The 26,079-nt window shown below is 39.6% G+C and overlaps 1 protein-coding gene across 3 annotated transcripts in view; it reads right to left on the bottom strand.

Annotated features, from left to right (window-relative positions):
- Positions 1 to 26,079, bottom strand: part of UBAP2 (ubiquitin associated protein 2) — a 118,037-nt gene that overhangs the window by 69,710 nt on the left and 22,248 nt on the right. For 2 of the 3 annotated variants that reach the window (XM_006143110.2, XM_006143109.2), the window contains exons 1-2: positions 4,778 to 4,858; positions 2,172 to 2,282 (exon numbers count right to left, since the gene is read on the bottom strand). In XM_006143110.2, coding sequence (XP_006143172.1) covers positions 2,172 to 2,282; positions 4,778 to 4,840 — 174 coding nt within the window. In that variant the 5' untranslated portion in view covers positions 4,841 to 4,858. Of the gene's footprint in view, positions 1 to 2,171; positions 2,283 to 4,777; positions 4,859 to 5,818; positions 5,897 to 18,042; positions 18,182 to 26,079 lie in introns of those variants that run through there. The other variant, XM_006143113.2, reaches the window with a different exon arrangement.

The following is a 26,079-nucleotide window of genomic DNA, read 5'->3' on the forward strand; positions in this document are numbered from 1 at the left end:
ATTTAGAAATTCTTTTTTTTTTTAACTTCAAACTTTCTTTTTTTAGAATTATTTAATTTTATTTCAATTTGACCAGAGAAGGACAGAGTGGGGGGGAGGGGTGAGAAAGCAAGCCTCCAGGTCCGCGACTTGAACCGTTTTCAGCCATGTGGGAGTCCAGCACCCTTAACTACCACACCATCTGCTGGCCCCCTAGAAATTCTTTTTAAAGAGGGCAGGCACCAGGGCCAACAGGTTGTGTGGTGGTTAAGGCAATGGACTCCCACATAGTCAATTACAGTTTGAGTCCTGGACTGGCAGCTTGTTTCTTCTCTCTCTCTCTCTCTCATGAAATTAAAGAATAATAAAAAATAAATAAAATTAAATAATTTTTTTTTAAAGAAGGGCAGGGACCAGTAGAGAGCAGAAAGTTAAGGCTGCTGGGTCCCACAAGACTAACTATGCAGTACAAGTACCAGACCAGGCAGCATTGAAAAATAATAATAATAATAATAAATAATAAATAAAGAAGAGGGACCAGCAGTTAGTGTAATGGCTATGTCGCTGGACTCCCAAATAGTCGACTGCGGTTCGAGTCCCGGACCTGGTGGCTTAAACTCACGCTGGGCACGCGTGCGTGCATGCCCAGGATCCCGAGAGAAGAATGTAGAAGAGATTGCGGCATGGCCGAATGTAGAAGAGACTGCGGCATGGCCATTCCCCCTGGGAAGTGATTTCTCGCTTTCTGTCTCTCTGTCTCTTTCTATCACTCGGGCGAGCGCACGTGCCCTATAGCAAAAACCTCTCCAAAAAAGAGGACAGTTAAGTTCTTCCTTTTACTTTAAAAACAACTGAGAGGCAGGTTAAATGGCCTGGTGGTTAAGGATTTAAAATGGCTAACTCCATAGTTTGAGTCCCAGACCTAGCAGTTTGAGAAACATGCTAAGCACTGTACACCCCAAATCCCAATTGCTGAATGAAAAATGGAGAAGGAATTGCAGTGTGAACATTCCCCATGGGGGGTGCTTTCTCTTCCTCCCTCTGTCTCTAGTAAGCACACAAACTCCCTGTCAAAATTAATAAATAACTGAGAGCCATTCTATGCCACATCCATTAGCAATCAGGTAAACAGATTTCCCATATTTTATAATGTACATATTTCACTAAATGCCAGCAAACAAAAACTTCTCAACATTTTTATCATTTAACACGGAATGTTTTCCCTATGAATTCACACATTTGGTGGTTTACTATATGGACCGAGCATTCGTTTGCATGGGATTTTACCTATAGATATTGCTACTCAGTGAAATATTCTCCAAAGTAACAAATTTTTAGACTAACAATATTTATTTTGTTTATTTCACATCACCTAAGATAATCATTTACGATTCAATATCATCACATGGCAATTAATTTCTACCATGCCTGTCTCTAACAATGAAAATATGATTTAACCTAAACGTTTACCCACCAAGAAATATTTGAAATGTTCATCTTTGTACTCTCTTTGAGAAGAATTCTTTGTTTAAATTTGCTCCGTGACGTGTGCTCAATTTAAAAATATAAAATAAATACTATATAATCTCCACACAGAAATAAAAAAATTAGGGCTGACAATTGCCTGGTATGGCCTTAATTGCATCCTTATTGAATCAAAAGGATGAGCTCTTCTATAGCTACCTGCACATTCACCAAACTTTAATTAAGGGTTCAAAAACCAATACTCTTATTTTACAAATAGGTCTGCCAATCTGTTACATGGATGTCTCTATAGAACATTCACACATAAGCAAACAGATATACCAACGAAACCTGGTTTTCTATTAGTATAAAGATATAAGGAGTAGTTAGAGGTGACGACTGAGATGAAGAAACATGAGCAGTGGAGCCAAGAGAAGTTTTTCAGGTGGTGAAAATGTCCACAGGCCCAGAGAATTTTGGAAACTGTTTAAGGCTGGAGTAGATCACCATGTTCTCTTTCGAATCTTCAAATTCTACGATTTCATGAAGAAACCACACATAACAAAAACAGTCATTTCAGATTAGTGTTTTTTCTGGAACTTAAAACAAATATGGAATGGCACCCATAATCCCCTCCACCCCAACCCCCCAATGAAAAGGTGAAATTGGAAATGTGATATGGAATTAGAGAGATATCTTTGCACTGCAAATCAATCAATAATACTTACCGTGTCAGAATTCCCTTCCAGCAATATGTTGATAGCTTTGTTCACATCTCCATTGCAGTCATGTAGGGCCACTATGCATTCATCCTGGTTTTTCCCCGTCACTTCCATAAGCTATTCAAAATGCCAGAAAATGGTTAAGGAGAGCCAAAAAAGGAACTAGATATTAATCTTGAGATTCTTCTTAAAATACACAAATTAGACACTCCTTCTACATGAAGATGACCCCTTCCAGACCATGAGAGGAAGCTTATTTCTTTTGCTTTGTTGTATTTTCCTTGTGGCCATCCCAAGTTCCTTTAACTATACTAGCAGTCAAACTACAAATCAGCAGTCCTCCAAATTGACCAAATATCATATTATTAATGATCACATACATAAGTACATTTCAACATTATCAGAATATCCAGGATTAAGAACCTAAATATATATATATATATATATATAAGATTCCCAAACTTATAAAACACTAAGTGGAACTATTTGAGTATGTGGTCAACCATGTGCAAAAAATCCAGTTCAATGCTTTACACAGGGACACTATTTTCATTCTTTATTTTTTTTAGAGAGAGACATGTTTTTTACTATAGGCATGTGTGCTTGTTAGAGAGACAGAGAGATATAAAGCAAAAAATCACCCCCCCCCCCCAAGGGGATGGCTACACTACAATCCCTTCTCCTCCGTTCTCCTCTTGGGATTTTGGACATGCATGCACACACATTACACCATCTGCTGGTCCCAAGACACTATCTTCTATGTTGGTTATCAATGCCTGAATTAGAATACTCCGCGTATACATTAATAGTTATAATACCCTAAAGTCTCAAAAGTGAAATTCTGGGACCAGCAGTTAGTGTAATGGCTATGTTGCTGAACACCCATGTAGCTGACTGCAGTTTGAGCCCCAGACCCAGTAGCTTAAACTCGCACCGGGCGCATGTGCGTGTGTGCCCAAGATCCCGAGAGGAGAAGGGAAAATACCCCCCCCCCGGAGGGGTGATTTCTGGCTTTCTGTCTCTCTGCCTCTGTCTCTCTGGCGAGTGCACGCACCCTGTAACAAAAACCTCTCTCCCTCCCCCAAAAAAGACTATTTTGTCAAAAAGACCTCTTGTTAAAGTTTTTTATGTGGTTGGTTTTTTAGTTTGGTATAGGGCATTTCACTCACCAGAGAAAGTAAATAATAATGGGACCAACAGATGGTAATAATGGTTACATTACTGGATTCACACATGGTCAACCATAGTTTAAGTCCCAGACCGGCAGCTTGAAACTCATTCCAGGTGCATGTGCATGAAAGCCCAAAATCCCGAGAGAACAATGGAGGAGAAGAGACTGTGGAGTGGTCATTACCCCTGGGGAGTGTTGGGAGGGGTGGGAGATTTCTCACTTTCTGTCTCTCTGGTGAGAACATGTAGCCTATGACAAAAATCTCTCTTAAAAAAAAAAAAAAAGTAATCACCCCCTGGGAGGATGGCCATGTCTCCCACAACCCCTTTTCCTCCATTTACCTCTAGGATTTTAGGCATGAATGCACACACGCCCAGTGTTTTTAAGCTGCCAGGTCCAGGACTTGAATCATGCAGTCAGCCATGTGTGAGATCTAGCCACCTTAACCTCTATGCCACCTGCTGGCCTTTTTTTAATGTTTTTAATGAAAACACTGCTCTAAAACTTAATTTTATACTTAAAAAAAAAAAAACTTTAAAATCATACCAATATTTGAAAAGGCAATTCAATTCTTCTCTAACATTAAACAATTTCCTGAGAATATGCCAAATGTTAAATATACTTTCTATGTACAGGCATAAAAAATATCACTGTTCATTCACACGTGTCATGCATGTAAAATACTAGTAACTCAAGCAAGATTATATGGTCAGCCCTATAAAGCTAGTAGTTGAGGGAGCCAGATCCCTCATGGTCAACTACATGGTTTAAATTCCAGACTCAGTGGCTTAAAAACATGCCAGGCTCAGATGTCTGCTTGCATGCCCCAAATCCCAAAAGGATGTAGAAATGGAGACAGTACTGAAACATTACCATATCCCTATGGTGTGTGTGTATGTGTACTTTCTCTCTCTCTATCTCCCTCTGGCAAGAGCACACAACCTCTGGCAAATTTAAGGGGAAAAAAAGATGATTCTACAGTCAGAGACAAACATGCTCAAATCCTTCACCTGTTCTCCAATAAAATTTCATCAGAAATGAAAAATCCAATATCCAGGTGGGAGTTCAGATTAAGCAAAAAGTATACTTCAAAACTAAAATCTTGTGCTAGCTGGTGGTGTAGAGGTCAAGGCAGCTAGATTCCACATGGCAAAAAGCATGATTGTAATCCTAGACCCAGCAGCTTGAGAAATATGCCAGGTGTGTGTGCGTGTGCCCAAAATCCGGAAAGAGGGGAGAAACGGAAGAGAGAGGCTGGCAGGGTGACCATGCCCCATCAGAGGTGCTTTCTCACTTTCCCCCAGCCCCGGTCTCTCCAATGCATGCACACACTATCTGGCAAATTAAAAAGTAAAATAAAATCTCTAGTAGAATTATCTTTCTAAGCATGCTAAGATTATAATAGATAAGAAAATGATAGTATCATTTATCAGAAACATGCCTGTTTAACTTTAGCTTCAAAATCTGAATCATTCTTGTCAAAGATCACTTGAGCAAGACGCATTTGTTCAGCTGTTGCCTGGAAAACACAAACAATTGTTAATTATATTTGTTTGAGTACTAAAAATATGAGTAAGATACTAAAATCTGGTAAAATAGATAAAGCTCTTAAGCATTACAGTAACAGAAAAAGTATATATTACTAAGAGAAAAAAAGGGCCCTGAATTTAGGACTCTCATCCATATACAACTTGTTCTTGTTAGATAAATAAAAAAGTACCAAATTAAATAGTATAAAGGACTCATTTCCTTGGCCAAATGACATAAAGTTCTTTCCATCCTCAGGGACCACATGGCTTATTTAAATTTTCTTTCCCTGACTCAGTGGCTTAAAAACATGCCAGGCTCAGATGTCTGCTTGCATGCCCCAAATCCCAAAAGGATGTAGAAATGGAGACAGTACTGAAACATTACCATATCCCTATGGTGTGTGTGTATGTGTACTTTCTCTCTCTCTATCTCCCTCTGGCAAGAGCACACAACCTCTGGCAAATTTAAGGGGAAAAAAAGATGATTCTACAGTCAGAGACAAACATGCTCAAATCCTTCACCTGTTCTCCAATAAAATTTCATCAGAAATGAAAAATCCAATATCCAGGTGGGAGTTCAGATTAAGCAAAAAGTATACTTCAAAACTAAAATCTTGTGCTAGCTGGTGGTGTAGAGGTCAAGGCAGCTAGATTCCACATGGCAAAAAGCATGATTGTAATCCTAGACCCAGCAGCTTGAGAAATATGCCAGGTGTGTGTGCGTGTGCCCAAAATCCGGAAAGAGGGGAGAAACGGAAGAGAGAGGCTGGCAGGGTGACCATGCCCCATCAGAGGTGCTTTCTCACTTTCCCCCAGCCCCGGTCTCTCCAATGCATGCACACACTATCTGGCAAATTAAAAAGTAAAATAAAATCTCTAGTAGAATTATCTTTCTAAGCATGCTAAGATTATAATAGATAAGAAAATGATAGTATCATTTATCAGAAACATGCCTGTTTAACTTTAGCTTCAAAATCTGAATCATTCTTGTCAAAGATCACTTGAGCAAGACGCATTTGTTCAGCTGTTGCCTGGAAAACACAAACAATTGTTAATTATATTTGTTTGAGTACTAAAAATATGAGTAAGATACTAAAATCTGGTAAAATAGATAAAGCTCTTAAGCATTACAGTAACAGAAAAAGTATATATTACTAAGAGAAAAAAAGGGCCCTGAATTTAGGACTCTCATCCATATACAACTTGTTCTTGTTAGATAAATAAAAAAGTACCAAATTAAATAGTATAAAGGACTCATTTCCTTGGCCAAATGACATAAAGTTCTTTCCATCCTCAGGGACCACATGGCTTATTTAAATTTTCTTTCCCTTGGGAAAATGAAGGAACCAATACAGATAAAGCAGAATAAGAAGCAATGAAGGGACCAGCAGATGGCATAATGGTTACATCACTGGACTCACATAGCTGACAGTGGTTCGAGTCCCAGATTAGAGGCTTAAAACTCACACTGGGCACGTGTGTATGCGTGCCCAAGATCCTGAGAGGAGACCTTCCTACTTGCGAGGGTGAGCTTTTTGCTTTCTATCTCTCTGTCTTTCTGTCTCTCCGGCGAAGACACGAGCTCTATAGCCAAAATCTCTTAAGAAAAAACAAAAGGCAATGTTTCCATTGCAACTATATGGAAATAGGTTTAAAACCAGACTTGGTGTCAAGAAAAGTTTACTAAAAATTCTAAAAGGGTATCCTTGTCAGTTCTGAAAACAGTGTATTTAGCTACATAAAATGTATTTTTTGGGCTAGCACAACTGTTAAATGTCATGCACAGAAAGCTGGATCCTAACCATGGTTTCAATTCCAGCCCTGCCAACTTGAAAAACACACTAGTTGCATGTGTACATGCCCAAAATCCTGACAAGAAAGGAGACTGCAGTGTGATCCTGCCCTGGGGAATGAAGCAGTTGGTGTCTCTGTCTCTCTCTCTCATGAGCAGATGCCTTATCTGGCAATTTAAACACACACACACACACACACACACACACACACACTTTAAAATAGTAAAATTAGTCACCTCTGCATAAAACTCTTTTCTAGTTACTTTTTACATTCAATCCTTTATTTAAAAAAAATCATATTACTGAATTATTAAAGTTTCTTTCTGTGATGGTTTCGACAATAAAAAACTTGGAAAAGTAAAAAAAAAAAAAAAATTACTCGGGACCAGCAGTTAGCGATGTCACTGGATTCTCGTTTAGTTGACCGCAGTTCGAGTCCTGGATCCGGTGGCTTAAACTCCCACCCAGCACGTGTGCGTGCATGCCCAAGATCCCGAGAGGAGAATGGAGGAGAAGGGATTGAGGCGTGGCCATCCTCCCTGGGGGGTGATTTCTCACTTTCTGTCTCCCTGTCTCTGTCTGGCGAGTGCATGTGCCCTATAGCAAAAACCTCTCAAATAAATAAATAAATAAATTACTCTTTCAGGTAAATATGAAATCATTTCAAAAGAATTATTTTTTTTTTTTAAAAAGTTAACCTTGTTAACTAAAATCGAAACTAACTTCCAAAACAAATATTTAAAAGCCTAAACAGTCTGAACTACTAAATGATTTTACAGGAAAACAATCACAAAGAACAATGACTTTTCATCTCAGGTTTTTTTGTTTTTTTTTTTTTCAGAGAGATATTTTTGTTATAGGACCTATATGCTCACCAGAGAGACAGAAAGTGAGAAATTAATCCCAGGGGGGGATGGCCACACCACAATCCCTTCTCCTTCATTGTCCCCTTAGGATTTAGGGCATGCACACACACGCACATGGTATGTGTTTTCACCCACCAGGTCTGGGATTCAAACCACGAATGACCACATGGGAGTCCAATAACATAACCATTATGCCATCTGCTGGTCCCTTCATCTCAGCCTTTAATACATACTCATTTTAAGTAATCTCAGCTAAAGCAGGAGCAGGTCAGGATGGTGGCAGTTTTTGCATTGTAAAACACTTTTCATAGGCCTTTCCAGTTGTGTGGATGAATGATCACACACACACCAGATTCTTAGCCTTTTCTGGCCAAGCTAATGGCCAACCCCTTCATCCCAATCTGTGTATGCTGTTCAGTTTAACTTCTGCAGTGCTGCTATAGTATACCCAGAAATATATTTATACAAAAACTCTGTTCATATTTACTGAAAATTTTAACTTAATTCTTCTAGCATGTATAAGGGCTTTATGATCACTCACACTGTCCCTATCTGCACAATCATTATTTCCCTGACCCATAACCAAATAAGAAGTCTCAGAGCTAAAGCCAAAAGGACCAATAGCATGGTATGATAATTGCATGACATAAAAAGGCAAAACTAGGACTGACCCCATAGGATAGGAGTTAAGAGAGCCAGAACCCACAGAGCCAACAGCAGTTTACTTCCTGGATCTGGGGTTTGAAAACCACACCAAGTATGTGCACACATGTGTTCAAAATCCTGACAGGACAGACAAAGAGAGAAAAAGGGATTGTGGTATGATCATGTCTCATTGGTGGATTCTTCCCTCCCACCCCCAGCAAATGTAACCTCTGACTATTAGGAAAAAAATAGAAAGATGAAGAGGAAGGGAGGAAAGAAGGGAAGAAAAAGACAAAACTGGAGCCAACAGGTGTATGGTGACTAAGGCACTGGATCCCACATGGCCAACTGCAGTGTTTTTTTCTTTTTGTTTGTTTTTTTCAAGCTGCTACCCAGACCCAGCAGCTTGAGAAACACACTGGCTGCGTGTACATGCATGGCCAAAATCCCAAGAGGAGAGAATGAAGGAGAAGGAACTGCAGCATAGCCATCCCCTCTGGGGAGTAATTTCTCATTTGCCTTCTGTCTTTGTCTCCCACAGACATGTGTACATGCCCTTCAGCCAAAAAAAAAAGAAAGAAATCAAGAAAAAGAATATTAAGGAAAGGGAGAGAGAGAGAGAAAGTAAAAAAGGGCAAAACTAAAGAGGAGATGAGCTCTGAAAAGACAGTACTTTCACAGTATACATTTGGGTTTTGAGCAATGGCAACCTTTTACAAATGAAATTAGTGCCCTTGGGGCTAAAAGTAATTTTTCCTAAGACAGACACCTTTGACTCTCAGACTATCAAATCTACAAAATGTACATTACTATCCAGAAAACTCATACAGCCTAATTCCTATCTAAGAATCATTAATACATATCCTTCCCACCACTAAATTTTCAGTTACATTTTCACATATCAAACAAAAAAAAACAATTAAAAAATTGCATCCCATAAAGCAACTGACCACCTAATACAAAAACTATTTATTTGAAATTTTTTTAAATGAAAACAGAATACTTAATATATTGTCCTGCATGATCTCACACATAGTTTATTGTGAATGGCTATACATGTTTAATGACTCTGTAACAGACCACTGCATGGGTGATGCATTTTACCTATTCTATAAATTGTTCATTACTATATAAACACTGGAGAGATCCAGTTCTCTACTCAAATTGGTATATACATCCTTGGAATAAATACAAAGATGTAAAACTAGTGAGTCAGAGAAAAATCTACAAAATGTTAAAAGGAGTTTCATACCATTTGTTCAAAGATGCTCAGCACCAAAGCTACAAAGATGAATACCCTAACAGAAGCAAATAAGAGAGACTGTTTCTCTAAAAACCTTTCCCAAAGTGGCTATTCTCAACTCAGGAGATAAAAACTGAAAAGCCAATTTAATTAATAAAAATTATCTGTATATTTAGGTTGATTTTTCTTAGAGCACTAGTAAAAATAAACTTTTAAAAATTATACTTATTACAGCCAACAGGTGGCATGGCGGCTGGACTACCACATGGCTTACCACAATTCGAGTCTGGACCTGGCAACTTGAAACTCACACTGGGAGCTTGTGCGTGTGTGCCCAAAATCCTGAGAGAAGAATGGAGAAGGGATTGCATTCTAGCCGTCCCCCCAAGTGCATGATTTCTCACTTTCTCTCTGTCTCTGGAGAGCACAAGCACCCTATGGCAAAAAACGTTAAAACATCTACTACTTAACTAAGGCCCAGAGTGTTGGTGCCATCAGTACCAAATTGAACTGCAGTGGTAAAAGCCACATGGCTGACTAAAGGTTCAGATTTCCAGCTTGAAAACATACAGGGTAGATGTGTGCATGACCCAAGATCCTGAAAAGCTGCAGAGCTGTGGAAAGGGGACCAATGAGAGAAGACCCTGTGGAGTGTGTTTTTTCTTCTCTCACATACGCTTCTGAGCTCTCTCATGAATAAACTTTAAACACACATTTATTAATACAGAACAATAAAAAAGAATTGGAACATATCTATTTTACAACCAGTACAGTGAAGACTGGTTCAGCCAGGCCAGTGGTAATTAAGGAAGCTGGTTCCTACATGGCCAAAAGCCCAGTTTGATTCCTGGACCCAGCAGCTTGAGAAACACGACAGCCATGTGCATTTGCATAGCTAAAATCCTGAAAGGCAAAAGAAATGGTAAAGAAAAGATTGTGGCACCACCATTCTCCATGGGAGATGCTGTCTCACTTTCTCTCTCTCTGGCAAAAGTTAGAAAAACAAAAACAAAAACAAGATTGGTTCAGCAAGAATCAATAATGAATGCTAATTGTAATAGAGAAGGAATGTTTGATGAGGAGCTGGCTGTTTACATATGGTCTCAAAGCATTTCCCTAGATACTATTTGTTAGCTGCTAAAAGAAACATGATAAAGATAAATTAGAGAAAATGTACAAAACATGGATTGAGTGATGAAAAGTAGGACCTTCAATGAAGGAAGAGACAGACACCATGACCCCAGGTGTGGTACTCTCAGAAATACTGACCAACCAACCTGCTCAATGGTTAATGGGTAAAGGAACTGGACCTCACACAGTCAACTGCACAGTCTGAGTTCCAGACCTAGTGGCTTGTAAAACACACCATGTAAGTGTGCATGCATGCCTAAAATCTCAAAAAAGGAGAAAATGGAGAAGGGATGGTAGTAGTGATTTCTCATAGCCTCTCTCTATGTCTCTCTCCGGCAAAAACATTAAAAAAAAAAAAGAAGAAGAAGAAGAAGAAGAAAGAAAAAGAAAAGAAAAATGAAGAACATGCTGGATATGTGCCTACCCAAAATCTCCTGAAAAGAAGGGATTGTGAATGGCCAATCCCCATGGGAAGTGATTTCTCACTCCTTCCCCCTCTATCACTCCCTGGCAAGTACAAGTACCCTAGAGAAGAAAAAAAAAACTATTTAAAAATAAATAAACAGGGACCAGCAGACAACGTAATGGTTACGTCACAGGACTCCCACATAGTCGTCAATGGTTCATATCTCAAACCCAGTGGCTTAAAATTCACACCAGGCACTATGCATTTGTGCCCAAGTTTCTGAGAAGAGAATGAAAGAGAAGGGATTGCGGCATGGCCAACTCCCGTGGGGTGGTTTCTTTCTTTCTCTCTCTCTGGTGAGCACAGGCGTTCTATAGCAAAAAATAAATTGAGTGGAAATGACAGTTAGGAACAAGGACTGACAAAGAAAAAGCAGTCGGTAATGCATAACAGAAGTCACCAGAATCATGTTGGGCATGCACGCATGAAGGAGAATGTAGGAAAAAGGATTGGGGGGGGGGGGGGGGGGTGGTAATGTTTTTTTACTTTCCCTCACATGCCCTATGACAAAAACCTAGAAAAAATTAAAATAAGAAATAAAAAGGGGAGCAGGGAGTATAGCTATTAAATAGGAACTAAAAAAAAAGAGATACGGAAGGAAAAAGACAAAGTGAAATCATGGACACGTTGCAGATTCACATTCACTCACTGCACAGTATTACTACAAGAATGTGCCTAATTTAAGACACGTCAAACAGAAAACACTCCATTTGAAATGTGACAGAGTACAAGACAGACCAAAGACAGGCACTCTAGCTGATACCTTTCTGAAAAAGGATATTTAAAATTATTCAGGCTGAAGGGGAAGTGACCAACCGTGATAGCTCTAAAAGTAGAACAATTATTCACAAATAATTTTCGAAAACAACAAAACCCTTCTTGAAGCTATAAAAATACTCTATAAAATATTAATAAGCACTAGATGAATTGAAAGAACCTTGCTAAGGTTTTAAACAGAATAGCTATTGGAAACAGAATTCTGCTGTGTGGACAATCTGGAGCTTCTGTATATCTCTGTTTTCATTTTGATATTGTTTCATTTATACATTTCTAACTAAAAAGTTGCTATGCATTACTAAATGTAAGGTAAATATCAATCACAGACAGCATTTTCAGCTCATATTATGACTCAAATATTCTTTGCATTTCCTTCAGTAATTTTAATATCTGTTTTATTTCTAAAAGGGTATAAACAGACAAGACATAATCTCTGAAAGCACAGCCAATATATTTAACAGCTGTTTCAAATGCAGTATTACAAAACAAGTGCTAGCATATTAATGATATTTAAGTTTTTAAATCAGAACTTTAAATATCTTTACCTTTGTAAAATACCCTACCTTAATCAAGAAGAAAACTGCTTTATTTGATAAACAATAAGTATTCGATAAACAAAGCATCAAACATAAATTAGAGTATAATAGGGAAGTTACCAGGCTGAGCTCTAGGAAGTGTCAAGAGGTCTGTATAGCTTGGGGAAAAAAGAGGAAAAAAGCAGGATCAACTGGTAATTCTAAAGTAAACAAGATTAGTGCACCCTCCCTTATGATAAACATTAGTGACAATCATCAGGCCAACTCTCAAATTGAAAAAAAGTCATGCCAAGAAAAGCAGCATTAGCAATGCTCTTCCTCCAGATCTCTCATTCTTCACATGGCTTGTAGTGAGCTAAGCTGCTTTCCCAACAAAACATGTTCTGAAAGCTTTCCTAATAGAGCAAAATGTCTTCCATTGGATCTGTTGCCCATAAATGGTGGAAAATATAATGATGCAGGTTTTAAAAAAAAATTATCCTTATGCCCAACCCCAAAGATAATCACCATTAACGTAGTAATAGACTTTTGTTTTAATGCTCAATAGCTTTGCTGTATTTTGTCTTTCATCAGTTGATCAAAAATCACACATTTTCCGTCATCTTATATCATAACTTTCAAATATTATCATAATCACTTCATAATTTATAGAGACTATATACAATAAAAGTAAAGGGTATCCCCCAGATCACAACTTTTTGCCATTTCTAACTCATCACAACCATCCTGCAAAGTAAATATCATATTCTATTCTACATTTTAAGAAACTAGGGTATGGACCAGTAGGTGATATGGTGCTGAAGGTACCAACACACATGGTTGATCCTGGTTGGAGTCCCAGACCCAAAGGCTCAAAAATCATTCCAGATGCATGTGTATGCATGCCCAAAATCCCAGGAAAGGAAAAGAGAAGTGACTGCGGCATGGTTATCACCCTTCGGGGGATGATATCTCATTTTCCCCTTCTCTGCCTCTCTCTGGCAAGCACACATGCCCTATGGCAAAACCTAAAAAAAGAAAAAAAGAAAAGAAACAAAACTGCAGTTTGCATCTCCTCCAAGACACAAAAGAAACACCACCTTAATTAAATGATAAAAAATTATCACTAACATACATGATATATACTTCATATACCATGATATAATGTTTACCCAGATCAACCTTATTTCTTCTAAAAATTTATAGCCTGATTCTAATCATAAGTAACAAGAGACAAACTGGGAGACAGTGCACAAAATAACTGGCCTACACTTCAATTATGTCAATGTCATGAAATTAAGAAACAGTTCCACATTAAAATAAATGAGAGAATTGATACCTGAATACAACATATGATCAGGAACTTAATTAGCTAAAAAGGACATTATTGGGACAACTAGAAAGGTATGTTCTTTTGATTAGATAAGGAGTTAATTTTTCTCCTTTTGTATAATTATACTCTATGTAAAACAAGGTGTTTGGTTTTTTAAAAATATATATACTGAACTATTAGTAAAGAAGCATCTTGCATCAGGACCAGCAGATGAAGAGAGTTACAGTGCTGGCATCTCACGGAGTTGACTATGGTTCGAGTCCTGGACCTGGTGGCTTAAAACTCATACATGTGTGTGCATCCCCAAAATCCCAAAAGGAGAATGGAGGAGAAGGGATTGCAGCATGGCCATTCCCCCAGAGGGTCACTTTCTGTCTCTGTCTCTTTGGTGAGCATATGTGCTCTATAGCAAAAACCTCTATTAAAAAAATAAAAAAGAAGCATCTTGCTTTGACACGCTCTCAAACAGTTTATAGAGATTAAGTGTCTGGGGAAGGACAAGGGAAAAGTAAAACTGGTAGAAGTGTTCACATCCAGGAAATCTGGAAAATGGGTATTGGATAATTACATGTATTGCTCTTGAATCTTGACATCTCAAAGTATGTTCTCTTAAAACAAAGAGGTTCGATGAGGCTTAAATAACTCTCTGGTTAGGAAAGCAATAGTCCCAGAACAAAAACAAACCCATATTTATACATATTCAAAAGAGTTCTCTTGGGGGGCCAGCAGGTGGTGTGGTGGTTAAGGCGATGGATACTCCCACACGGTCAACCATGGTTTGAGTCCCAGACCTGGAGGCTTGCTTTCTCGTATTTTCTCTTTCTCTTTCTCTCTGTGTGTGTGTGTGTGTCTACTCAAATTAAAATAAATAAATGAATAAAGAAAATTAATTATTAAAAAAAAAAAAAAGAGTTCTCTTGGGACTAGCAGGTAGTATGGTAGTTAAGGTGCTAGATTCCCACATGGCCGATCGTGGTCCCTGATAGCTTTGGTGGTAAAGATGCCAATACACCAGGTCCCTGACCAGGCAACTTGAAAATCACATCAGGTACATAATATGCACATGTCTAAAATCCCAGGAAGGGAATGAAGGGATTGCAGCATGGCTATCCCGAGGGATCATTTCTCACTTTCCCAGTCTTGGTGTTGTCTCTCTCTGATGAGCACACACACCCTATAGCAAAAAAAAAAAAAAAAAGGGCTCTCTTGCATTATACAACCTGAATAGGTTATCTCAAAACATCTCCACTACTGGACTTGTACAACTGGACAATTAGCAGCTTTACCATCGCCCCTTTTTACCCCGATTTAAGGTTATTTTTTAGAAAGTAATTCCCAGAAAGGAATTGGTGAACAAATGAACACAAATTATTTTTCTAAAACATAATAGTACTTTTGAAAAATTCTCACAATATTTGTATAGAAAGGAAAAATTAAGATCCTAAGAATCTAGGAATCCTTCTCATAGCTCAATGGGCAGTTTTTTCTTCTGCTTAGACAAATTGGGCCACCCTCAAATGATTAAGAGAAAAACTAACAGTGACAACACCTTAAGGGGATGAGTTCTCCCTCCCTCCATATGGACAACTTTGATTCTCTGGAAATCAGCCCAAAGACACTGCTTGGAGGAGATAGCAGGGAAGACCCTTTATATTCCCAATATTTCATTTGGGCTTCCTTCAAATGCTGGCACTTTTTATGTTTACTGATGTGATAAACAAAATGTGAAATAACTTTGCTTAGCTTTATACTTATTATTAGCAGGGGTGCATCAATAATTACTAGCAAATTTCTTCTGTACAACAAACTTTTTCTTAAGCACTCATCGACAAAGGGAGGCAATAACCTAAAAAGTCCAAATTTTTATCAAAACTGAATAATCTTTCTTGATCAGTTTATGAATAAGCATCACTCAGGGTTGAGATTACTTAGGAAAACACTGAATATCAGAGATATCTATCAATAGTAGCAAAATACAGGGCTACCCTCACATTAAAAATATTAATGCAGCGGTAGACAACAGCCAGGATGGAGGCAACTTTGGAGCAGCACTTGGAGGACACAATGAAAAATCCATCCATTGTTGGAGTTCGGTGCACAGATTCACAAGGACATAATCTGCGCAGCCATGGGACCCTGTCAGATGAGCATGCTGGGATGATATCAGTTTTAGCCCAGCAAGCATCCAAGCTAACCTCCGACCCCACTGATATTCCTGTGGTGTGTCTAGAATCAGATAATGGGAACATTATGATCCAGAAACATGATGGCATTACAGTTGCAGTGCATAAAATGGCCTCTTGACATCTTTTATCAGTTCTCCTGCAGTTTATCAGAGGGAATGGATCCTGTGCTAATTATCTTACTAAAATGATTGAAATTTCTGGTAGCTAGGCTATTCATTTAAGATGCACTAGGCACTTTTCTATTTATTTTAAAGATGCTTTTTAACATTCTGTGGACTAGACTTATCAAGATACTGTGCTAGTAAGAAAGGATTATGTTTTAAAGCAGCAGGTCCAGGTCACTTTGTATGTTATGTTCAATAAATCTGGAGGAAAACTTGAAAAAAAAAAGTAATGCAATGATTAGACCTCACTCACTATATCACATAATATTAACAGAGTACTTCAGTGTAACTAACTATAAAAGTATGAAAAAAATAATCTGTCTAGGGGCCAGCAGGTGGTGTGGTGGTTAAAGGCGCTGGAGTCCCACATGGCCTACAGTGGTTCGAGTCTCAGACCTGGTGGCTTACTTTCTGACTTTCCTTCTCTTTTCTCTCTCTGTCTCTATCTCATTAAACTGGAAAATAATAATAATAAATAAAAGTTAAATAAAATAATTCTTGAAAAAAAAAATATCGGTCTACAATTAGCATGAACTTGGAGCCAGCAGATAGTATAGTAGTAAAGGCACTGGACTCCCACATAGTCAGTTGCAGTTCCTGTCCTGGACCTGGTGGCTTGCTTTTTCACATTCCTTTTCTCTCTCTCTCTTTCAAATTAAAAATAATAAGTAAAACTAAATAATTAATTATTAAAAGTAATTATGGTAGACAAGGTTTATTGTATATTGCTTCTCAAAAATAGTCTGCCACTCTGGTCAAATATGCACATGAAATACTAAATTTTATACCAGGTACTGTGCTTAGTTAGCACTTTAGTAGAATTATCTTACTTCGATTAAAATAAAAATATCAACAAATTGAGAAGGGACTGGTTCCATAGCACAGAAGTTAAGTTCTGTTCAGAGAAAGCCAGATCCACCATGACCAACCACAGTTTGAATCCTGGTTTCAGTAGCTTGGAAAAAAAAAAAGTCAGCATATGTACCTGTATTACCAAAACACTGACAGAATGGAGAAATAGAAGGAAAAGGATGATGGTGTGTGTGACCATGCCCCACTGGGGACTGCTTTCTCTTTCTTTTTCCTTTCTCTTCCCCCCCCCACCCCTGTTTCTCTGGCAAGCACACATACCCTCTAGCAACAACAATAACAAAAATTGAGAACATTAGGGGCTGGTAGGTGTGGTGGTTAAAGTGCAGGACTCCCACATGGCTGACCATGGTTTGAGTCCCAGACTTGCTGGTTTGCTTTCTCACTTTCTCTCTCTCCTTGATCAAATTAAAAATAATAATGATGATGATTATGACAATTTTTTTTTTAATTGAGAACACAGTATTTACCATTTAAAACTTTAAAGGGCTAGGTAGCTACACAACAATAACATGACTGAACCTATACGTGAATGACTCTGTGTTTGCATGCCAATTTTCTGAGCACACAGGGCTCAGGATCTGGAATGGTTGAGAAATGGGGTGGACTGCTGCACAGAGACCCTTTTGGGGGTGCCTGTCTGTCCCTCTCTCATGGAAAAACTAATTAAAGAAATTTATTTTATAAAAGAAAATAATCTATACCTGGCCCAGCTGCATGGTGGATAAGTAGCACACCACTTGGGAAGCTGGATGCTACATGGAAGGCTCAAGTTCCATTCCTGAGAGAGGCTGAACAAGCCAGGTGCAGTTCCCCACTATTTGGGAGGCTAGGGCAGGAGGACTGACTGCAGGATGGCAAAATCCCGGGAAGAAAATATCTATCTTGGGCCAGCCCATGACATAGTGATTAAGGCGGCTAGATCCTACACAGCCGACAGCACAGTTTGAGAAATACACCAGGTGCATATGCAGCATGCTCAAAGTCCCAAAAGGATAGAGAAGTGGAAGAGAAGCGACCAAGGCATGACGACCATTCCCCAGGAGGTGCTTTCTCACTCCTCCCTACCCTATCTTTGTCTCTTATTCTCTCTCCAAAAAAAGAGAGAGAAAAAAGAAAGTCTTATGTGAATGGTCCTTAATATCTTTAATTCTAAACAAGGCAAGTAAGAGTTCCACAAAACCTTACCTGGACCACTTGTTTCTGTGGTTGTGTTGCCTGTGTTGATGAAATATGTGTTTTTTCCCGAGCACTTCGGCAACGGTCACTGCTCACTGAAGTCATCATTACAGTATATACAAAATAGTGTATGTACAAAATAGAAAATCTGCAAGAAAGTAGGCATGGTAAGCAAAACTTCCAAATCATAGTAAAAGGCAAACATATCATTCAGAGGAAAGGAGGACACTTAAGATAAAAGATAAAGGCTCTCTGGAATACAAATTCTAAAGAAAAAGCCCTCCAGGATTTTACATTTTGCTAGTATCTCTTAAACCAATTTTATTAAAGTGATCTAAAAATCTTACAGTTTATGGTCTTCACAATTCTAAACAAAAATCTCAAAGACTATCAAGTTTAATTAGCCTGGGTGTGTGTGTGTGCGTGCCCAAGATCCTGGGAAGGAGAATGGAGGAGAAGGGATTGTGGCATAGCCATCCCCCCTGGGGGTGACTTCTCACTTTCTGCCTCTGTCTCTTTCTTTCTGGTGAGCCACGTGCCCTATAGCAAAAACCTCTCCAAAAAAAAAGGTTAATTAGGAATCATTTTACTACTACATGTAGTTTCTAGTACAAGCAGTTCTATCTGCCTCTTCCCACTGGCAGTTTGTTATTTGAACCCAAAGGCAAACACCGCAACCAGTCAAGATTTTACCCAGTCATGCCACAATTCAATATGTGACATCAAGAAATAAGCTGATGTGATGTCAAGAAACTAAAGAACAAATTGAAAACAATGTATCTTCCAAAGACACAAATACAACTGGGCTCATAATTTTCTTTCATTTTATTTAATAAATATTTATTGATGAGCTACTACTCAGTGCCAAGCACACATAACTAAATATGCCATCAAAACATGATTGTAAGGGCCAGTGCGTGGCATGGTGGTTAGGAAGCTGGACTCTCATATGACCGACCATGGTTCAAACCCCAGACCTGGCAGCTTGTTTTTTCACTTTCCCTCTCTCTCTGATGAGTGTGTGTGTGTGTGCCCTGTATCAAGTTAGAAAATAATAATAAATATTAGGTCATCGGGAAAGTCATGACGCACTTTCCTATGCTTTTCTATGCAAAAACGCATCATGACTTTCCCAATGACCCAATAAAAATTTAACAAATAATTATTAAAATTAAAAAAAATGTGAAAGGCTGGTAGGTGGCATGGTGATTGAGGGCACTGGACTCCCATATGACCAACCACAGTTCAGGTCCCAGACCTGGCAGCTTGCTTTCGCGCTCGCTCGCTCTCTCTCTCTCCCCTCTCCCCCTTCTCTGGTCAAACTAAAATAAATCAATAATCTGGGACCAGCAGATGGCGTAATGGCTATGTCGCTGGACATCCATGTAGTCAACCTCAGTTTGAGTCCAAGACCCAGTGGCTTAAACTCATGGCAGGTGCATGTGCATGTGTGCCCAAGATCCCGAGAAGAGAATGGAGGAGAAGGGATTGTGGCATGGCCACCCGCCCGGAGGGTGATTTCTCACTTTCTCTCTCTCTGTCTCTCTCTGTTGCCCTTTCTCTCCCTCTTTCTCTCTCTGGCTTCCTGGCGAGTGCATGCACCCTATAGCAAAAATCTCTCTCAAAAAAAAAAAAAATCAATAAATCAATAAAGTTAAATAAAATCATTATTTAAAAAAAATGATTATAACAGTAAAATATCACTTTAAACCCATTAGGATGACTATTACAATTTTCTTTTTTAACTTTTAAAAACACAGAAAGTGTTGGTGAGGATATGGAAAAATTAATATCTTTGAACACTGCTGATGGGAATGTAAAATGATATGTGCAACTATAATGGAAAACAATATTAGCAGTTCCTCAAAAAAATACCAAAAAAAGAAAAAAAAAAAAAAAAAGAGGGACCAGCAGTTGGTGTAATGGCTATGTTGCTGGACTCCCATGTAGCCGACCGCAGTTCAAGTCCTGGACCTCATGCCAGGTTGTGTGCATGCCCAAGATCCAGAGAGGAGAAAGGAGGAGAAGGGATTGCGGTGTGGCCATCCCGCCTGGGGGGTGATTTCTCACTTTCTGTCTCTCTGCCTCTCTCTGTCTTTCTGGCGAGCACACGTGCCCTATAGCAAAAACCTCTCAAAAAAAAAAGAATAAATAAAATTAGAATTAATGATTCTTTAATAAAAAAAAAAAAAGCCAGCAAAAAATGTCCTGAAATTTGGGGCTGCCTATAACATAGCAATTAAGGAAGTCAGATTCCACATATCTGTACCTATGTTTAAGTCCTGGCTCAGTAGCTTGAAAAACACACCAGGCATATGTGCATATATGTTCAAAACCCTGATAGGAAGAAGGACTGCAGTGTGACCACCCACCATTCAGGGAGAGGTGCTTTATCTCTCTTTTTCTCTCTCACACTCTCTTCCTGGTAAGCTGGCACACATGCGCTCTAACAACAACACAAAACTTACTGAGCTTTTGCAAAACAAATGCCAAGGCAGTGCATAGGGAAAGGGGAAGTGTGACTAAAATCATCTGGAAAAACAGCTCTCAGAAAATAAACAAAGCTAACAGGATGGTAACTCAACAGATAAAATTTCTTCTATTAATTTCACATAAATCTTCTGAAGAGTGAATTCATTAAATCAAAATCAAAGTTACCAAAGTAACCAACATCCTTAAAAATTGTTACCCCACTGAACTGTGAAAATGACTAGGGCACAGAAACTAGATTATAAAAATCAACACTTCGTCTAATGTACTGTCACATGGGCAAAGTCTATGTTCTCTTCTCAAAAAGAGCTATGTGTAGTAAGCTGAAAGGCTTCTGGCAAAAACACAGTTGCCAGACCATAGGAATTCAGTTTCCACTTGTGTTCCATCCCTTCTATCATTCTCCACCCCCAAGAGTTCTACTACTCTGGAACAGGTTCCAAGAGAATTCTTAGAATAGAAACAGACAAGAGCAAGAGATTCTAAAAATAATCCAGTAAAATTCAAACACACATATCTCAGGTTTTTGAGCTGCAGAAAGCACCCAGTAACTTCAATCTACCAGATTTTAAACCCTATTTACCTCACTTTATTCAAGGTAAATTAAAGATGTGATAGATTTTTTAACACAGGTGAGAACTGCTGCTATATTTTTAGCCTCTTTAAAAAGAAAATCAGTGAAATATTCAAAACTTCCTCAGTTATTTAAAGGGCAACAATAATCTAAATTATTAGTAATACAAGGAAAGTAAGCTGAAAGAATAAACTAATTTGATTAAACTACAATGACTTTCTCTTTCGTAGAAGAGACATTTTCACAAAAAGTTTTAACCACTATTTTTTTTCAAGGACTCTTTTGGAGATAAAATACTTTAGTGAAACAGCTGTGTCTTCAAGTGATCTCAGTCTAAAATAAACTGATAATGGTTTAGTTGACAGCCACCTACATTTCTATTAAAGCTTACATAAGCAAATACCACAAATTCATCGTGAGGGCCCTACATTTTACGGCATGCAAAAAACACTTGTGTAAAACTTAAAATCTAAAAAGCATGTAATATCATGCCCTTACAGATAAACAAGGGCACATTTGATAATTCTGAAAAGTTACAGAATACTTGTTGATAACATGTTGAGAACAGAGAAGATTTCAATAGCCATCTGATAAATTTTTAACAGATCATACAACATCTCAAATTACAGGTAAACCCTGTATTCATTTGAGATAATATTTACGAAGTATCAGGATTGAAAGATACTCTGAAACGAAAATGTTGACAAATTTGTACAAAGTATCTCAACTATTAACATCAAATGAACTTATATTCCAGAAACTCCAAAATAAATACCCTTTTTATTCAAACTGAATATAATCAATACAATAACATGAGCTGCTTAACAGGCTAAGGGCTCAAGCACTAAAATCTGTATACACAACTTATGTTTGAGAAGTAAATCCCCATTAAGAATGCCCACAGGCGGAACTGGACAGTGGAACAGTAGCAAAATACTCAGTGGGGCTGACTCACATGGGAAAGTTCCAAGTTTACATATGATGAACTCCCAGAGTACACAAGGCACAAGCGTGCCATTATCAGGGCTAGCTGAGACGGGATAAACATGGCATCAGAGCCTGTTGGGTGTCTGCACTTTTTGCTTGCTTGTTCTCTTGCCTCTTGCTCACGAAAAACATAACTTTTTTTAAAAAAATAGCCCACAGATACTGCTAGTCACTCATTCATGTGCCCAGTGGTACAGGAATCACAAGAATGGGCCCACGGTCACTCATCTATAGGTACACTCATTCTCCGAAGTCTAAAACCATATGACAGAAACAAGAGCAGCAAACACATACTTTTACTACGTGCATGAAACCATTCAAAGGGCTTCAATACACAGTATTAAGTCCCTAACCTTTTCAACAATACTGAGGTACAGACGACTACTACTCTCATTTTACAGACAGGAAACTAAGACAAGCAGAGTTACACCTATTTAGAGGAAAAGCTACGATTCAAACCAATCCATCTGGCTCCACAGTCTGTGCTCTTAATCACTATGCTATGTTGCAAGACTGACTGTTCTGAGTCTACTCTGAAGCCTAAGGGTAGACCAGGAGGCCAGCTTGTTTTCTTGACTTTTCTACTGAAAAAATATTCACTGCCCTCAGATTGGTTCTGTAGGAAACCCATTTATGCACTTCTGCTGAAGACAAAATTTGTTAAGAATCTCAGTCAAAGGCTAGCCCCATAGCCTAGTGTTTAAGGGAGCTGCATCTCGCATGGCAGACCATGTCAAATTTCAGCCTTGGGGGACCAGCAGTTAGCGTAATGGCTATATCGCTGGACTCCCATGTAGTCGACCGCGGTTCGCGTCACTGGCCGGTGGCTTAAAACTCACACCGGGCACGTGTGCATGCGTGCCCAAGATCCCAAGAGGAGATGGGATTGTGGCATGGCCATCCCCACTGCAGGTGATTTCTCGCTTTCTGTCTCTCTGTCTGGCAAGCCCACACGCCCTATAGCAAAAAAAACTCTCAAAAATAAAAAACTTCAGCCTTGGTGGCCAGAAAAATATGTCAGGCACATGCCTATACATGCCCCAAATCCAGAAGGGATGGAAAAATGGAGAAGAGATTATGACGTGACCATGAACCATTGGGGGGTAGTTTCTCCCTCTATATCTACCTCTATATGACAAGTGCAAGCACCCTCAGCAATTGAAAAAGAGAAAGGAGGGGCTGGCAGGTGGCATAGTGGTTAAGGGCACTGGACTCCCACATGACCAACCGTGGTTTGAGTCCTGAACCTGGCGACTTGCTGACTTTCCATCTCTCTCTCTCTCTATCCCTCTCTGGTCAAATTAAAATAAATAAATAAAGCTAAATAATTCTTTAAAAAAAAAGAAAAGAAAAAAAAGAGAGGAAAAAGATAATAATTTCAACCTATATGGAAGGCCAGTGCAGCCAGCAAGAGGAAGTCTACACTCCCAAGCCAAGAGAGAATTAATAACACAGCTAGCTAGGGTGCCGAGGTAGCCAACTATGAGACGTAATTCCATGAAGCTCAACTATTAGAGTCTTGCATGCCAGGTGCTGACCAAGCTGATACTTTTATTCTCTACAGCTGCTGAGGGCAGAGTCAGGCTTCTAGCAGCTGGTGGACAAGCTGAACACCCCTACACCCACGCCTGGCTGACCGGAGAATCACAGTGTTATCTGCTGTCCCATGCACATAACCTGCCAGTGGAAAAGATAAGTGCTGGTAAACTCTCAGACATTAGAGGACATCAAAGTTTATTTCAGCCAGGCAAAGTGGCACACGTTTGTAATCCTTGTCATGTGAGGCCGAGGCAGGAAACTGGCAAGTTTGAGATCAGCTTGGTAAACACAGAACTCTCTTTCATTTTTATTATAACAGCCAGAAGCCCAAGTGCTCATGAGAGAGACAGACAGACAGACAGAGAAAGAGAGAAAGAGAGACAGAGAGAAAGCACTCCTCAATGGTGCACAGTCACACTGAAATCCCTTCTCCATTTCTCCATCGTGTCAGGAATTTTGGGCACATACACAATAGGTATTCAGCATGCTTTCTTTTCAAGTCATCAGGGGGCATGGTTCAAACTGTGGTCAGTCATTTGGGATCTGACTCCCTTAACTACCAGGCTAGGAGACTGGCATGACACTGTACCTTTTGTTTTCTTTTAATTTACTAGAAAACACAGAGATGGGGGAAAGGGGCAGAAAGCATCACTAAACAGGGCATAGTAATGCTACAATCCCTTCTACATTTCTCTATCCTTTGGATTTTGAAACACGCCCAGCATGTTTCTCAGACTGCCAGGGACAGAATTCAACTCTGAGCTTGGCCATGTGGGATCCACCTGCTTTAACCATCAGGCCACAGAATCAGCCCCTGATCTTTTCTTCAAAAATAATTTCTTAGGAACCAGCAGTTAGCATAATGGCTATGTCGCTGGACTCCCACGTAGTCGACCACGGTTCGCGTCCCGGACCCGGTGGCTTAAAACTCATGCTGGGCGCATGTGTGTGTGTGCCCAAGATCCCGAGAGGAGAATGGAGAAGGGATTGCGGCGTGACCATCCCCCCTGGGGGTGATTTCTCACTTTCTGTCTCTATGTCTCTCTCTGTCTGGCGAGCACACGCGTCCTATAGCAAAAACCTCTCCAAAAAAAAATAATAATATTTTCTGGAATGTTGGTGAAGGATGAAAAAGGCATTCCCTGGCCTCCAGAGACTCCAGGGAGCTGGACTGGTGTGGAAGCAGAAACGCAAGTGGATCTGGGGTGGTCAGGAACTTAGCTGCAGACTATGGAAATGATGTTGGACAAAAAGGAAATTCAAGCCATTGTCTTATTCCAGTTCAAAATGGGTCATAAAGCAACTCACAACATCAATATTTGGCCCAGGAACTGCTAAAGAACATACAGTGCAGTGATGGTTCAAGAAGTTTTGCTATGGAGACGAAGCCGTGAAGATGAAGAGCGTACTGGCTGGCTGACCACCAGAAGTTGACAATGACTATTTGAGAGCAATCATCAAAGTTGATCCTCTTATAACTATATAAGAAGTTGCCAAAGAGGTCAATGTTGACCATCCTACAGTCACGCAGGATTTAAAGTAAATTGCTAAGTTGAAAAGGCTCAATAAGTAAGCCTCATGAGCTAACCAAAAATCAAAAAGATTGTCATTTTAAAGAGTTGTCTTCTCTTATTCCACACAACAACAATGAACTGTTTCCCATTCAGTTTGTGACATGCAACAAAAAGTGGATTTTTTTTTTTTTTTTTTGGAGAGATTTTCACTGTAGGGCGCGTGCGCTCGCCAGACAGACAGAGAGAGACATAGAGACAGAAAGCGAGAAATCACCCCCCAGGGGGGATGGTCACGCTGCAATCCCTTCTCCTCCATTCTCCTCTTGGGATCTTGGGCACGCACGCACACGCGCCCGGCGTGAGTTTTTTAAGCCACTGGGTCCGGGACACGAACCGCGGTCGACTACGTGGGAATCCAGCAACATAGCCATTACGCTAACTGCTGGTTCCCAAAAAGTGGATTTTTTTATGACAACCAGTGATGACCAGCTCAGTGGCTGGGCTAAGAAGAAGCTCCGAAGCATTTCCAAAGCTAACCTTACACAAAAAAGAGGTCGTGGTCATGTGTGGTGGTCTGCTGCCAGTCTGATCCACTATAGCTTTCTGAATCCCAGGGAAACCACTACATCTGAGAAGTATATTCAGCGCATCGGTGAGATACATCAAAAACAGTAATGCCGGGAACCAGCAGTTAGCGTAATGGCTATGTCGCTGGATTCCCACGTAGTCGACCGCGGTTCGTGTCCCGGACCCAGTGGCTTAAAAAACTCACGCCGGGCGCGTGTGCGTGCGTGCCCAAGATCCCAAGAGGAGAATGGAGGAGAAGGGATTGCGGCGTGACCATCCCCCCTGGGGGGTGATTTCTCGCTTTCTGTCTCTATGTCTCTCTCTGTCTGTCTGGCGAGCGCACGCGCCCTACAGTGAAAATCTCTCCAAAAAAAA

The sequence above is a fragment of the Tupaia chinensis genome, unplaced genomic scaffold (assembly GCF_000334495.1).
Source record: "Tupaia chinensis unplaced genomic scaffold, TupChi_1.0 Scaffold000093_1, whole genome shotgun sequence".
Taxonomy (NCBI): Eukaryota; Metazoa; Chordata; class Mammalia; order Scandentia; family Tupaiidae; genus Tupaia; species Tupaia belangeri.